General features: G+C 41.4%; 1 protein-coding gene across 1 annotated transcript in view; it reads right to left on the bottom strand.

The window, feature by feature from the left end:
* Positions 1-16,846, bottom strand: part of KLHL14 (kelch like family member 14) — a 98,180-nt gene that overhangs the window by 13,920 nt on the left and 67,414 nt on the right. Inside the window, exon 3 of the mRNA XM_065890292.1 lies at positions 7,683-7,772. Within this exon, the coding sequence (XP_065746364.1) occupies positions 7,683-7,772 (90 nt within the window). The remainder of the gene's footprint in view (positions 1-7,682; positions 7,773-16,846) is intronic.

Genomic DNA, 16,846 nt, shown 5'->3' with positions numbered 1-16,846 from the left:
AGACTAACTTGTGTGATATCTCTGGATAGAACCTTTTTCTAAATGATCCAAGAATTCTGGCAGTGGAAGAGTCCACTCTGTCTCCAGGGAAACAATAGCAATCACTACCATAAGAGTTTGCATTAGGAAATCAGTTGTAGGCTATGACTGTCATGCAAGTTCTGTTTGTGCATTTGGGGAAAGCACAGTTGCTGTAATGTATCACAAGTACATTTACTGAAATGGGAAACATGCGTCCTCAGAGCTGGTTAACCAGCTTATCTCCTCTGTTGAGCCTAAGAAACACAGTAATGCCTCCAAGGTATGAAAATGAATCTTGTTTTACATACAGATTGACACCAAAGCAAGAAATAGGAGCAAAAGTGTGTATTCCATTTTCTGTGTAGCAACTGAGATGACAGTCATCTAAAGCGCCTGAGGTCTTAACTTTAAAGTCTGTTTTTCATTAATGTATGTGTAACTAACCATTGAAATATAGGTACCAAACTTCACCACGGGAATAAACAGATAGGATTGTGTGTGTGTGTGTGTGTGTGTGTGTGTGTACACGCACTCACACGGGCATGTACACACAACACAATTATTAATTGCAAGAATATATTTTGAGCGCTCACTATGTGTCTTATGTGTTCTAGGTTCTGGGAATATGCTGGTAAACGAGAAAGACAAACTCCTCGTTCTTGTAAATAAATAAACACAGACTTGTAAATAAATACATATATAATAATGCTATATTTTCTTTACCGAATGCCAGAAAGAAAAATAAAGCAGGGATTGATAGAGGGGAAGCCAGTTTCAGTAGGGTGGTCACCTGCTCACAGATATCTTCTGCAAGCCACGCAAATATCTGCAGAATTAGCGTCTCAGGCAGTGGGGAAGGTGAGTATAAAGTCCCTGGGCTGGCCATGCATTCAAAACCAGCAAGAATGCTGGGGTGACTTGGACAGAAGTCAAAGTATATCAAGGTCCAGACACGATGTGTCTTGTGGACTGGTGTCAAATTTCGCCTTTTGTCATAAGAACATTAGGAAGTCACTGGAAAGTTTTGAGCAAATGAGAAACATGGCCTAATTTACCTCTTATCATGATCACTCTGGCTGTTGTGTAAAAAACTAGACCGTACAAGGGCTGCTCTGGAAGTGGGGGACCTGTCACGAGGCCATCGCAACAGTCAAGGCAAGAGCTGGCTTGAGTGGAGGTGGAGGCAAGATATGGTCGAGTTTGGGATCTATTCTGTGGGCACAGCCAATAAAATTTTCTGATAGACTGAGCATTGGTATAAGAAAAAGTGAGTAATTAAAGACGACTGCTAGGTTTTTAGCCAGCGGAACTGGATGGAAGGTCATGCAATTTGCCGAGGTGGGGAAGACCAGGCAGGGGTAGTTGGGGGGTTAGGGAGAGAAGCCATGAGTTCTGTTTTGGATTTAACCTTGAGAGGACTATCGGATCTCAAAGCATAAGCGGCTGGTAGGCCACTGGCTAAATGAGGCTGCAGGTGCAAATTTTGGGGTCATTAGTCAAGAGATATTGTTTAAAATCAAAGAACAAGATGAAACTCTTTAGGGAAAGGGTATGGAAATGCAAGATAATGAGTGCTGGAAATGAGCCCTGGGGGAGAAGAAGAAAAACTAGCAAAGAAAAGAAATTGTCAGAAGCAGGAGGAAAAGTATGGTGGTATTTTAGAAGCCAAGTCAAAGAGTGTTTCAAAAAGAGTGAGCGACGGAGAACTGACCATAGGATTTGGAAACATGGGGGTTGGTGGTGACCATGACAAGCATTGTATCAGTGGACAGGAGGGCATGAAAGCCTGCGTGGGGACTCCTCAAGAGAGACTAGGATGTAAGAAAGCAGAGGCAAGAGGATAAGCAATGCTTCTTAGGACTTTTGGCATAAAAAGAAGAAGATTATAGCAGGAAGATGCAGCATCGAGAGAAAATTTTATTTAGTTCTTGGTTGTGTTTTTCAGTTCAGAAGTACCCCAAAGTCCTTGAGTAGGGAATGAGGAATAGGCTTTAAGTTGGAGCAGAAACAGTAATAAGAGAGATATGTTTTATCTAAAATATACGGGTAGCAATGGATTTGGTAGTAGCAAGATGCAGGTTTTATCTTTTGATTGCTTCTGTCCTCATTGGACTAAGAAGCAAGGCTATCAGCTGAGAGTGAGGAGGGAGGTTTTGGAGAAAGGTATTTGAGGAGAGAGAAGGTGTGAAATAATTAACTCAGAAGGCGGAAGAGTGCATTGACCAGGGAAACTTAGTGGAGTTGGCTAGTAGCCAGCATGGGTCATTAGTAGCCAGCATGGCCGTGTGGTTTTCTACGTCCACATTTAGTTGCTCAGGGGGAGGGAAGAGGTGGAAGAAAGTTGGGTTTAACCAGGACCAGGGCATTACCAGGCAAGTATCATAGGAGAGAAGGACACAAGGGCTGCAGGTGTATGCACTAATGTGATTATACGGATGGGCAACAGAATATAAGCTCAGTAAAGAGGGAAGTAAGGGCATGAGGGGATGATGGACAATGAAAAAGTGGTAGGGTAGAGTGAAGGAGGTGGCACTTCCAGGATAACAGTGGGTAGCTGCCACATAAAGGGGCAGCAGGTGGTAAAATCTGAAGACATCCTTTAAAGTGGTGAGTTTTAAGGATGTGGGAGTGGCAATGAAGAAGAAGTAGAAAAGCTATCGGCCTCCAATAATGTGAAATATAAGGGTGGGGGTGGGGAACAGAACATAGTCCCCATTGAAGAGGGTGGCTGGGAAAACAGTCCTCTCAGAGAATAGCCAGGCTTTGATTAGAAAAGAAGCTGAAGGGACCATTTAGGGAAGAGTTTAAGGATTATAGGGATCTTGTTGATGTGAGATCATGAGTTCCAAGGAATGCATGGGAGGGTTTGGATGGCCTGGTTGGGTGGTAAGTCAAGTTTTATTTGGGGATTGCAGAAAGAGTTAAGAGTGCCAGGAGTGAGTATGCCCCAAAAGACTTGGATCCCACAAAGGGAGGCTCCAACCCAAGGAAGGATTATGTCTAGAGTTGGTTTATAAGTAAGCTTTTGTAGAATTTGCAATCATCTCCCTGTAGAAAAAAGCCATTCTTGATAGTCAGGTTTCAAGGTTAATTCCCAAATGTATCTGAAGATCAGTGTTGTTAAGAGGAATGTAGAATATACACGCCACGTATAAGAGTGTTTCTCTGTGAAGTGTGGTTTAGAATTTCCATTTGGAGGAAGACATGTGCCTCCTTTCAGCAATGGGACAGATGCCTTCTCATGCTGAGCACTGGTAGTGGAAATCAGCTATATGCTTTGCTTATTGGTGGTAATGTCAGTGGACTTCACTAGAGAAAAGGCTAAGCGGGGACTGTTGTGATTTCGATGGAAGATGAAGAAAGGGTTTCCAGAGGCAGAGACAATGGTGTGAAAAAAGGGCAGGGTTGGAGGATGGGAAGATAAAAAGAAGAAAAATGTTCTAAAGTTGGCAAAGGATGTGCAGAGGGGATAATAAATCTCAGAAGGAATGAGTGTGGTGGAGTGAGGAAACTGAGATAAAATGGGGATATTCATTTCTTCCTTGTGGCTTTCATCGACACCACTTAGAAGCTTGAGAGGGGTAGCCACATGCAATAGAATTTTGGATTACTCTTCACTCCTTTAGTTTCTTCTCATCTTTTCCATTTTCTTCTAACCCTTCCTCCACTTCTTCCCTTTTTTGATGATGTCCTGTCACCAGACCCTGTTGTTGACTATCATTTGGGAGACAGGTAAAATGGGGCAGGGGCGGCAGTTTTCAGCCAATGGTGGAGGGGAAGGAAGCAAGAAGACAAGGAAATCCCCCGCAGGCAGTTTTTTTGGGAGTCAATCATCAGTAAGTGACAAATGTAAATTGGTTCTCTGTGAGTTGGAGCACTGAAGGAATATATGCATGTATATTAGCATATTACAATGCAGTCTATCACTAATGACATGAAGGGAGTTAATAGGAGTTAATATCTATAGCTGAGTAGAAACAAAATATATGTATCCTGCTTATATTTCCAGTAACTCATATGTTTTATGAGTTCAAATTTTGGTCCTGTAATCAAGATAATCAGTAAATAAAATTATATTTGTATTTTATGAGTACATATTTGTGTTTTATGAGCATGTGTTGAAATGTATATTTTTGTATTTCATTCAAAGGCATGCATCTCAGGCATCATTTTCATAAGAACTAAAGTTTAACTTAAGATTTCATCTTTGGAACTGATGTATACATAACATTTAAACTCATGGATTTAAAATTTTTCCTCCCTGTCAGTAGTGAAATTAAAGCATGTTGTATATTATTATAGGATTGCTCTTCTTTTTTTTTTTGCGGTACACGGGCCTCTCACTGTTGTGGCCTCTCCCGTTGCGGAGCACAGGCTCTGGATGTGCAGCCTCAGTGGCCATGGCTCACGGGCCCAGCCGCTCCACGGCATGTGGGATCTTCCCGGATTGGGGCACGAACCCGTGTCCCCTGCATCAGCAGGTGGACTCTCAACCACTGCGTCACCAGGGAAGCCCAGGATTGCTGTTCTTTATAAGTTTTGGTATTAACTGCTTCCTTTTTAGTCGTATGAGGTATTATAAAATGAAAATCCTATATTTTTGAGATGATGGTGTCCCTTCATGGTTTTCTAAATGGGGAATAATGAAGAGCTCTTTGGGAGCCAGTAAGAGCCACTGTCCATGGTGATACAATACTGATTTAATTTCACAAGATCAAAGGCAAATGCACAATTGTTGTTTAGTATCTAATTAAATACATATGGTTATGTGAGGTGGGGAGTGTGATACACTGGTTAAAGGCTGAGCCTCTGGAGTCACACAGACCTACATTGGAATCACTCATCTTCTTGCAAGCTATGTGTCCTGGCAAGTTGTTTAAACTCTTAGGGCTTAGACTCATAGTAAAACTAGAGCAATCATGCAACAGGCCTCATGGGATGGTTGTGAGGATTAAGTGAAATGATGCAGATGAGTGATTAGCAAAGTTCCTGGGAAATAATGAGTACTCAATAAATACTACGACTAATACCAAAACGGTCAGCTGTGGTTGACCAGATGGATGGAATATGAAAGTCCATGGAAACCATTTAAGGGATGGTGGTGGATGTGTGTTTTGGTACCTAGCTGAGACACTTTTACCAGATTGGTACACCTGTTCCCTAGCTGATGGTTGTTGGTTGTTCATGGTCACAGCTGCTCCCTCTCTAGAGAACTGCCCTCAGCTGAACAGGCCACTTCACTGCCCACCCTCACCCCCACCTGGGGGAAGGCCTCAGCCAATGACTGATTGGTTGACATGAGGTACAAAAGACTGGCCTGCTTGCCTCACAGTGTGACCAATTCTCCTGTGCTTAGGAGATGCTAATCAGTGGCTCATCAGCATTCACCCCGATCTGTACTAAATGACCTCAAAGGCGAAACAAGTCAGGGACGGAATGACTCAGATTTGCAGGTGGAACTCCCAACGTTCTAAATAAGGGTCTTACAGAGAGAGAGAGTTGTGAGCTGCTAGGCCCATATGGAGGCTAAAAGTAAACAAAATATAGTAATTAAAGTTTCACTAAAGTTCAATTTTGAGCCTCCTGGCGGCTAAAGCAAAAGAGACACATTAAATCATATGATTGGCGTTAGAAGTAATTGTTCAAAGCACACCATGCCTCAGTACTTTGGTTTGACGAGGACTTGTCACGCAGGTCTTCACGTAGAGCACGCTGAGTGGTGGCAGTGAAAGGTGCCCCCACAGGAAATGCCATGCTGTGCTTTCTGTAGTCTTTTCTCACAGCATATTGGTTGAGGGATTTAAACTGAATCACTGCTCCTCTCAGGAGTCGGGGCTGGGGGGGCAGATCAGTGAGGTCCAATGGCATGGCGTAGTTTTATAGGAATCTGAATTAGCTCAATGATAAAATCTCGATTCTCTAGACGAGAGGAAGGAATATGTCCCTTATCCTCGCCCCTAATCCCCCCACCCATCCTCTCGGTTGTGTGTCTGATAAAAGTTGAACAGCAAGCAGTGGCAGGTTATTTTGGGCAGGGGTGGGGGACAGGGGTAAACCCAGGGAGCGGGTTTTCTGTGTTGCTGATTAAGGCCTGTCTCACAGGAGTGGGAGGTTCATAGTGATTTGTGAAAACTGAGTTGTCGCCCCAAGACTGGTCTTTTAGCAGAGGCTTATCCCACGTGGGGACGGAGGTGGGCTGAGAAAGCACCATCATTAGAAACAGGACTTTCCATGGGACTTTCCTGGCTGTCCAGTGGTTAAGATTCTGCGCTTCCACTGCAAGGGGTTCTATCCCTGGATGGGGAACTAAGATCCCACATGCCGCACAGTACGACCAAAACAAAAAAAGGAAAGAAACAGGACTTTCCAGCCTCGTCTTGTCATGTGTTAGTTTTCATTTGGCCTTCAAGAAAACAAACAAACAAAACCCCAAAAACGAAGTTCTGCAGATTCTTTTCTAGATAAACCTGCTGGCTGTGTACTGTTTCCTTACAAACGCTCTATTCTGTTCAAATCACTTCCTCGGAAGAAGAGGTTAAACAGGAAATGGAGAGTTTACAGTGGGCTGTATATTGGCCAGCGTTTTTGTTTTGTTTTGTTTTAACATATCAAATCAGCCATTGCAAAGATAAGTTAGAGGAGAGATACTAAATATTTTAGTTCCTGATCCAAATCTGTTTCTCCCAAAGCCCCGGAACCATCTTTCCAAAACTGAAAGATATGAACCAACAAAGCTGATCTGGAGAAAGAATGTCCCTTTCCCTTCAAAGACATGTTCTTGGAGGGTGGCCTGGGTTGTTTTCCTTTAAGATTTTCTAGAGTGAACAGATGTAACAATTTTCTATAATTTGCCTTTGTGCAGATGCTGAAAGAGAACATTCACCATAAAATATATGCAGTATATGTGATTTCAGCTGGCTGTTCTGGGGTTTTAAAGCAAAACTGTGTACCTGCAAGCTGTTTTATGGTTTCTCACTCATAATGATCTCTGTTACACAGAAGGCTACAACTGCAACCCCTCCTTCACGTGCAAGATTTCCAAAAATATCTTGATAATTTTGCGTGTTCTGCAAGGCGCAGTGTACTCCCTACATTAGACTTGGGAAGTGTATTCAAATGTTGAATTTCTCTTTGTGATACAGTTATGAAGTAATCGCATCAACAGGGAAGATGGTGGATAATCTGTGGACGAAGCCCTGGCAGAAGATGCAGCAGCCAGAACAGGTGTCAAGTAATGAACGCTGCAAAGGCACTTCAGCTGAGGTCACGTACAGTGTGACAGCAGATAACGCTTATTTATTGAAACGGCATATTATTATCCTGATGAAACGGGAGAAAAGTGGTGGAGAAGGTGGTGAGAATTCTTAATAGTTGCCGCTTGCTACCTCCCTTGAGGGAGTCTGGGCTTACACTGGTGGCACTCCTCAGGGGATGGATCAGGAGAGGGGCTGGGCATCACGGTGGAGCCAAATCCCCAGATAGTCCATGAGTGAATGCACTGCTGCGTGTGTCCTCTGCCAGCCCACTTCACCGACTACTTCGTTTGTCCCTGCTGCACAGAAATATGTTTTCCACGGTAATTACAAAAATGGACTGCCGCTGGCACCTCTCATCACACACAGACGTGTCGAGCACCTACTGTTAAGTGGTTCAATAGTTACCATTAGGGTTCCATTGGTCCTCTCCTCCCAACACAAACAGGAAGTTTTCCACCTCCACAACGCAGTGATGGGCACTGTTGTATGGCATAACTGGAATTGAGAAAAAAAAAAAAGACGCATAAAATTTTCCATCTTAGGACTTGATACCCTGGCTCACTAGTTATGTGCTTTCACCAAAATGTATAAAACGTGAGACTAAGTCAGAAGGAAGAAAAGCACATAGACAGGCAGAGTGGGGCACCCACCAATCCACAGTGGCTCAGCGGTGTGTTCCCAGCAATTGCCAACCCCACCCCTTTTGATTAATTTTACATAATGTGATTCTGCAAATTAGTCAAGAACAACCTGTCGGGCTGCTTTCAATTCTTAAGTCCTCCTCACCCGCCTGATGATGGGGATCGTGCAGTCTACAACCATGACTGACGCTCCCAAATGGTCAGGGCTGGGGCTCACTTCTTGGAAGAAATAACCCAGCATCCACTTGGAGCCATTAAGCTGCTCTGCCCAAACTTGGCTTGCTGGCAATCTTTCCATAAACAGACTCAGGGTGCTTGGTTGCTTTCTATTCCACAGCAACGAGCAAGCTGAATTTCCATACAGTGTTAAGTTTTTAAATTAAGGTCCTGCTGATTTAATGCCTTCTCCAAATGTATACGCTTAATTTCCTGTACAATGTCATTAGCAGCAAAATCACACATTTTCTATCTATCTGCTTAAGAGCTCTTCTGGAACAAAGATAAAAACTGTCAGGGACATCATAAACACCCATTCCCCTCGCCCTGCCCTGCTCTGCCCCAAATGTGGTGGCTGTGAGGAGGGCGGAGCGATCCAGAAACCCACCAAAGGTTTCGCTGGATCTGTTCTCATTTACATTTTCTTTGGGGACACACACAACAAGAATAGGACACCCCCGTCACCCCGTGTGTAGTGCAGTGTCAGTCTCTGCTATTATTATATCATATGGTGAATGCAAACTTACACAGCATTCGTTATCATATCACAGGCAGTGGTTTGGGCCCAGTGACACCAGTAGGAAAAATGATGTCCTTGTTCAGCTCATCATATGGGCACCTTAAATCTAGGTGAGGACAAATGGGGAGGTGATATGCATGTTCAGGCAGGGAACTCATTGCTTGACACGGATCAACAGAGCACTTAAGAAACCAGTGCAGTGGGAAATCAATATGAGTCAGGGCCAGCTTGTACTCTTTTGCCAATGGAGAGAGAGAGAGAGAGAGAGACAGAATGAGCCTATCTTACACCCAGTTTACTTTGGATGATATATATCTCATTTCACTTTGTTTTTATTATCTTTTTTCTCAGAATGCGCTTATGCTGGCTAAGATATGTAAACAAAAATAAGGAGAAACAGGCATAGCTTTGAAACCTGTAACACAGCTTCTGAAAGAGCAAATCAGGTCGTTTAAGCTTCATATTGAAAGATTTTAGGAATTTTCATTATTTTATAATGTTTTCACTTTTACTGTGAATATTCACTATTTTCGAACTTATAGCCACAAGGGAGAAGACATGGGTATGGAAACCCTGGATTTCTGGGATCATGTAGAAATTGGGTGTGCCATGGATTTGTGTGGCCCATGAATGAGGTCAACTGATTTAGGGAGTCACCTCAGCAACGTCCTTCTGCCCCTCAACCCTTAGTTATCTCTTTGGAAAATGCTTTTAACCACATAGCTCCTGCAGGCATTACTTCTCAGAGTCCACTGGGGCAGGGTATATGTTGAGTTCACGCAGCAACTAAAATTGGGTGACTGGATATGTTTGGAACATCTTTTTTTCTTTTCTTAAATTAACTCATCATTGTTTGGATTATAGCAAACACAAAACTATGCTACCCATATATTATGTATATTGTGCATAGCCTGGTGCTACTCTGGTTTATCACAATGCCATCTGGGCAGTAAACTAACAGCATTGTCACCTGTAAGCGTATACTCATATGAGACATGCGTGTAAGAACAGCGGCCACTGATACAACCAACTTACTTTATGACTACCAGTCTTCCAATATTTATTTAAAATTTTTGGTCAGTTCAATGCCCACATTTTATAAGTAATAAAAAATCGTATTATCTTCTTTTTAACCAGAAGTCCAGCTTTATAATAAAGCTCAGACCCTGAAAATAGAACAACAGTTGTGTTTGTCCATTTACTTGCTCCCATTCAGGCAGAAATTAAGTGAAGGAAAGAATACATAATTTATTCTTAAGCCTCTTTCTCATTTGATTACCTCTATTGTTATGCTTTATGCAAACAAACGAAGCTATTGAGCTAAACTAACTACTGAAACCTCCAAAATACGAGAAGGTCTTTGAAATGCTAACGTAAAGGCTGCTTGAAGATATTCTCATTTATTTACCCATTTTTACTCTTGTTTTAAAACCTTGTATGCTATATTTCTTGGCTCTTTCAGCATTTTCATTCCTGAATTGTTGTCTCTTCCGATTTATTATTTACTCAACTCTTCTGAATTGAGAGGCTACAAATACACACAGATAACTTTTGGGGATTATCCTGAATGTAAAACGCTCCAAATCTATTAGAAAAAAATCGATGTGAAATCCATGTTTGAGTTTTGCAAAAGACCTCATTTCTTTGACTTCTGATTAAACCTGAACGAAAGCAAAATAAAGAGGGCAGTGATCAAGAGAAAACATCTGCTTAAAATGGCACTGGGTACCGCAATTATTGATTATCTTTTAAATAACAAGGAAGACATGCCCTCTCCCTTCCAGATTTCTCTAGGGATACTCGCCGGCCTCGCCCTCACAAGCAGGTACCGGAGGAGAAGTTTGTACTCCCTGTTCATATACAGCCCGGTGTGAGTTTTTAGCGTGTCAGTCAGTGAGTTAGAGGGAAAGGGTAAAGAGAAGCTAATCAGGATGAAATGAGATTAAAGGCTGTCTAATTTTACAGCAACTGTGATCCATCAGCCACTGTGAAAGTGACAGTGGAAATGAATGATGGAGACAGACAGGTGGGGCTGTACATTTCACTGATTTATCCTCAAATGCACTGGGCCTTATTTTATTGAGTGAACATGACCGCATTTATCATGACTGCCATCTAAACCCACTTCCCTCCATTTAAAAAGGTCACTTTACTCACACGGAGGAGGAGAGAGGCACTTGCAAATCAGATTTAAAATCTAATAACACGTGTTCATAAGGCCCTTTGTGAAAATTCTCAACTTTATTAAACAAACTCGAAGTGCTAGAAGGAAAGGGGGGAAAAAAAGCCAGAAAACTGAAAAGGAAGAAACCTTTGGTCATCCGAGGGAGCACGTTCATTTAGTCTCTGAGTTTGAAGCAATTTGTACCATTTTTGCCTTTCCCACTCCAAATACCTGCTATTCTATTCTAGTCTGGGAAATTCAATAAAACATTTACATTTAATATTTTTAATTAAGAAAGTAGGAAGCAGGCCATCCTTGGAGAGGATACTAAGTCACAGTATTTACTCTGCAGAATGACTAATCATCATACACTCAATAGATGCTAGCCATTTTACAAGTTGAATCTCTGTCACAATTCACTTACATACCTGTTAAATGCTTTCCCGTAATGTTAAGGCCACAAAAATCTCAGTGACACAAATTCTTTTACCCCTCCCTGTACAGTGACATGAAATGTACTGGCATGTGGTACACAAAATGGGTCTTTGTGGATATGAAAATGAAGAGTCAAACTCTCAGAGTATTTTGTGTTACTTTTCACAATAGGAACCACCATTTACTAAACATTTACTATGTGCCAGGCATTGTGCAGGTGCTCTATACATATGCGTATATGTAATTATATTTATATATAGTTACCTATAGTATATCTCTGAAAATATAACAGCACTTATGATTCATCCTTACTTGCTCCTAATCAGGCAGAAATTACATGAAGGAAATAATATATGATATTAAAGTACATGATAAAATATATCTATATTTTATTTGCCTATATCTTTCATTTAATATAACTAACTATTAGGGAGGCATTGGTCATTCATTTTATTTCTGTAAGAAATACTGAGGCCTTGAGAGGTTAAGTCACTTGTTGAAGGTCAGACTCAGCTAATGAATGGCAGAGATAGAATCCAAACACAGGGATATCTGGATCCCAACCCATGCTCTCATCCATTTCACTCTACTGATTTTCAATAGGTATGTTCATCCAACCAGCAAGTAATTACCGAGTACCTGTGTGTTCAATGGTGGTGTTCCTGAAATTTCTGTATAATTTTTTGTTATTGAATCACATTTTAAATGTTTCTTATTTTCATATTTAAAAGAATCCGTAATAACGCAAGTGGACATTCCTTTACATTTTTTTTCCTATAAATCCACATATTCAAGTAGTGGATTTTCTTAAAGTAAGACGCGTTTACATGTATTTGATGGAGCCAGAAAAACACTGACCAAATCAGCTAGTTAAGGATGTGTAGAGTCTATTGGCAGAGGGTTTTTATTTATTTGTTGAACAGTGAGGGCATATTTCAACCTTGCAAGCAGATTCAAAGTATCTTGGGCACAGAGGCCCTTTTCCTGGCATATAAAATGTGCAGGGGTCTTGCTGCACTTACGAAGGCCTTGTTCTGCTTAAGATTCACACTCCTGTTTCCTCCCATATTTCATATCTGAGGAATATACATACCCCTTCCAAGAGAAAGTATAGGTATCCTTTGCAACCACAGATTTGCATGAACATCCAAACGAGATTGCATAGGGCTATGACAAGTTTATAGGATTGTTAAATACATGGCTGTTGAATGTTTATCATTTCAAGTAACATTTATGAGGTCCTTGATTTCCTTTTGGCTTCAAATACATAAACTTACAAAACTGTCAAAGATGACATAATTTTTTAGAAAAAGTAATTAATGCCCATGTTTTGTAAAAATACAGTCTTATGAAAAATAATGATATACAGGAACAATAAGTTTTCCTCTTATGCCTCTCAGCCTTGCAGTTCCCTACTGCAGAAGCTACCCCTGTTATTGTGTTCTTGGATTTTTCTTCCAGAGAGATTATATATACGGGTCATTTTTTTAATACAATTGACGTGGCATTCTGTGGGCACACTGTTTAGTACCTTGCTTTTTTGCACTCAAGAATACATTCATCTATTCATTCCTCACCAATCAAAGTCCTGTTCAGCTGCTACTGTATGCCAGGCAAGGTTCTACCTGCTGGGGAGGTCATGACAGCATCAAGGAACGTTCTAGTCAGGGGAAGCATGTAATAAACATGGACACAAATAAATAGGCACTTTTGTTTCAAATGATAAGTGCAATGAAGAAAAGTAAAGCTGGGTCCAAGGAGGGGAAGGGACAGGGTGAGGAATTTTGAGAGTAGTCAGGGAGGGCTTTCTGAACAATTGACTTTTGAGCAGAGAATTGACAGAAATGAGCAAGGGAGCCATGCAGGGGTAGTGGTAGGCATAGATGCAGGAATAGGAAGTGCCAAGGCCCTGGGGCACAGGTGTGGAGTGTAGCAAGAACGGCAAGAAGACCAAGAAAAGAAGGATCTGAGAGGAGGTCTCGGAGGGAGACCGAGGCCAGATCTGTGCGATGGTGCAGTCTTGGTCGGAGGACGACACTTGGATCGTCTACCGGCCCATTCTTTTCAACAGCCATACACTGTTTCATCCGATGGGTGTCCTATAATGTGTCCCAGCCCCTTCTGATGGCCATTTATTAATTCACTCAGCAAACATTTACTAAACACTCATTATGTGCAGATACTTTTCTGGTTGGTAATAAAGCAACGCATGAGGCTGACAGCGTCCCTGCTCTCCGAGACCTAAATGACAGGGAAAAGAAGAATGTAAACTAATACACAGTGGAATGCACAGGAATACAGCCAGGCGATGACAGACAATGTAAAAAGGAAAAAAAACAGGACAGTGTGTTAGAGAGTGAGTGCCTGGCTAGCGCGCTAGCTGAGGTGGTCAGGGGAGGCCTCTCTGGGGACTGGTGTTGAAGGTAGATTTTGAAGGTTGAGAAAGGGCCACTGCAAGAGAATAAGAGGAAGGGATCCATGCAGAGACCCTGAAGCACAAATGAGCTGGATGTGCCTGAGCAGCCCAGAGAAAGCCTCTGTGTCTAGAGCACCGAGGGTGAGGGCTAGAGAGGCATGAGAGAAGTCAGGAGGCAGGCAGAGGCTGGGTAGATGGGTCTTTAGAAGCCAGGATAAGTGGTGTCGATTTTATTCTTAGCATGATGGAGAGGCATTGGAGGAGTTTTAGCAGCAGCAGGACATGATCTGATTTATGTTTTAAAAATATCACTCTGGCTCCTAGGGATGTTGTAGGAGTGAAAGAGGGAAAAGAGGAAGATCAAGCAGGGCGCCCCTCCTGTGGTCCAGATGAGGGATGATGGAGGCTGGATGAGGTAGGGGCGCTGGGGCTGGAGGGAAGGGGATGTGTTGAAGGTTGCTGCTATTACAAACAGTGCTCTGCCGAGTGTCCTCATGGGTCCACAACACGCATACACGTGCATTTATCTGTAGGATTAATTCCTCCAAGTGAAATTTCTGGGCCAAAGGATGGGTGCGTTTTACATTTTAATGGACGTCATCACATCGTACCCCTTTTTATATCTGTACCTCTGCCAACACGGTAGGTGAACAACTGGTGTCTAGTTAAAATTTAAATCTCCACTCATTTGTGATAGAGGTTGAGCATCTTTCCATATGTTTCAAATCCATTTGTATGGTATACATTTTTCTGTTGGTTTTTGACTTCTTGATATCATAAGTTGCCTATAGTTACGTGATTTCTGTTCTTAAAGTGTTCTTTTCTATAGAATTATCTAAACTGGCAAAATAAATGATATTTTGGAAGCATGGTATTGCTAGAATATATATTTGTGCAATATTTACTCATTAAAGCAAATTCAAATAGTAATTACATGCTGTTGAAAACAAATATAACCTGAAAGAAAGGAGCCTCAGTCTAATGACATTGAAAGAGTATTTCTTGCCATAGGATTGCAGAGAAATTTTTTTCTTACATTTTCTTCAATTTTATAGTAAGTATAATTGAGAAACATAAATGTTTAAAAATTTACTAGTTTAGGGCTTCCCTGGTGGCGCAGTGGTTGGGAGTCCGCCTGCCGATGCAGGGGACACGGGTTCGTGCCCCGGTCCGGAAAGATCCCACATGTCGCGGAGCAGCTGGGCCCGTGAGCCATGGCTGCTGAGCCTGCGCGTCCGGAGCCTGTGCTCCGCAATGGGAGGGGCCACAGCGGTGGAAGGCCCACGTACCGCAAAAAAAAAAAAAAAAAAAAAAAAAAAAATTCACTAGTTTAATCCTACCATCCTGTCTTTCTGCAAAGATCTAGAAATTTGGCCACTGCTTCTCTGGAGGTAGAAACAGACACATAGTCAAACATCTTACATGAAGCACGTGCTTGAAACATATTATTGAATAAATAATGCACAGAAAAGGCTCTGTTACTTTTTTTTCTGTTGTATATGGATGGTTACTATCCCTGTAAGCTGCAAATAAATGGAAATGTTTTGTGCATTTGGGAATGACTTGATCATTATGGACAGTGAGTCTGGAAAACCAAATCCCGTAAGAAATTCACATGGTCTGAATCCAGTGATGAGTTGGTGAAGGTTCTGAATTAACCCAAAGGTGGCCAACACTTTCTCCTCACTCCCAACTTATTCTGCACACACAGAGCTGGGTTCCCACAGTCCCACTGGAGACAAAGTTGTTGAAGTGAGTTCGAAATGTATAAATCTGAATAAAAGTGCCTATGTGTTAGGTTTTGGAGGCTATGCAAGAACAAGAGAGTTTGCTTCTCTTTCATAATACAAAATTGTATCTAAGGGAGAGTTTTCCTGACAATGAAAACTTGCTTTGTGACTCTCTCCTCTGTGCCACTATTGTAGTAAATGCATGCCTTTACCCTATACCTGCCAAGTCATGACACAGTGTATTAAAATCATCTGTCTTCTGTGTGTCCCGCCCTAAAGAATCTGTAAGCTCCTTGAGGCCAGACTGTGTCATTTCTATAGCTTTATGACCACCACAATGCCCAGTACATAGGATAGTAGAGCCTTAGGCATGGCTACATATTTTATGCCTAATACAGTAATTAGAAATATTAATGAATCAATAAATGTTAGTAGCATGAATGAGTGAATGCTAACTAAGAGAGACTGGCATTTATTTCTTTGGAAGGTGTAAAAAATGTATGGGTACCAGAAGATGTGAAGGAGGGAAGAAGTGAAAGAAAGGGAAGAAAGGGAAGAAAGGGAGAAAGATATATGCCTTTGATCAGGATTCTATGGCATCTAGGATGGATATCACCCTATATGCAATACATGTGTTAAACAAAGGAGGTTTGTAAGTTCTTCAAAGACTGTGACATATTTCTTTAGGATCTATCATAGGCCTAATTGTGCCAAGGTCAAAGGTTTTCAATAAATCCTTGTTGATTTACAGTTTTAGCTCTGAGCACTTAAATGGAGGGAAATGCTAACAACCAGCAGAAGCTGAGGGGACTTAAAATAAGACTTCTATTAGCTGTTCAAGCAAAACTCACTTTTCAAATCACGACTCTATTATTACAATGCGGTGTACCAACTATTTTATTTTGTTTAGTTCTTGATATTTTAGTTAGAATTTTAAAATAGTTTTGTGACTACTTTTGGAAAGTAAAACATCTTTGGGAATGAACACTGCAATTTCTCCCAAATGCTAGGTGTTTTTTTTTTTTTTTTTCCTGTTTTTTAAAGTGTGTTTTCAGACACATTGATGAAACATGCTAGTGCTTTGATGTTTGTCCTTTCCTAAGTGCCAGTACAGTGTCTTCCTGATCATGTCCTGGGGGAGTGAGAAATTGCACTTTTCATTGTTCTACACCTAAAAAGGCTCAGTAAAAAAAAATAGTCAACTCTGTAAATGAATTAAAGTAGTAGATCAACTCATATTATTTAAACGTGTGAAAATAAGATCCTTGACAAAGGTCAAAGGAGCCAGGACTATTTATACTGTGAATGATGTGGCAACAGGATAGCAAAAATGATTGTAAAACAGCTTAAATTCTCTTAGATGATGGCCCCATAATTACTGATGGCGGGAAGAAGGAAATGGATATGGTTCGTAGAATGAGGATGTGTAAAGAAGCATTTTCTGATG

Source organism: Phocoena phocoena, chromosome 13, assembly GCF_963924675.1.
Source record: "Phocoena phocoena chromosome 13, mPhoPho1.1, whole genome shotgun sequence".
NCBI classification, from domain to species: Eukaryota; Metazoa; Chordata; class Mammalia; order Artiodactyla; family Phocoenidae; genus Phocoena; species Phocoena phocoena.
The sequence above is the reverse complement of the archived record's forward strand: the minus strand, read 5'-3'. Positions and strand labels throughout refer to the sequence as shown.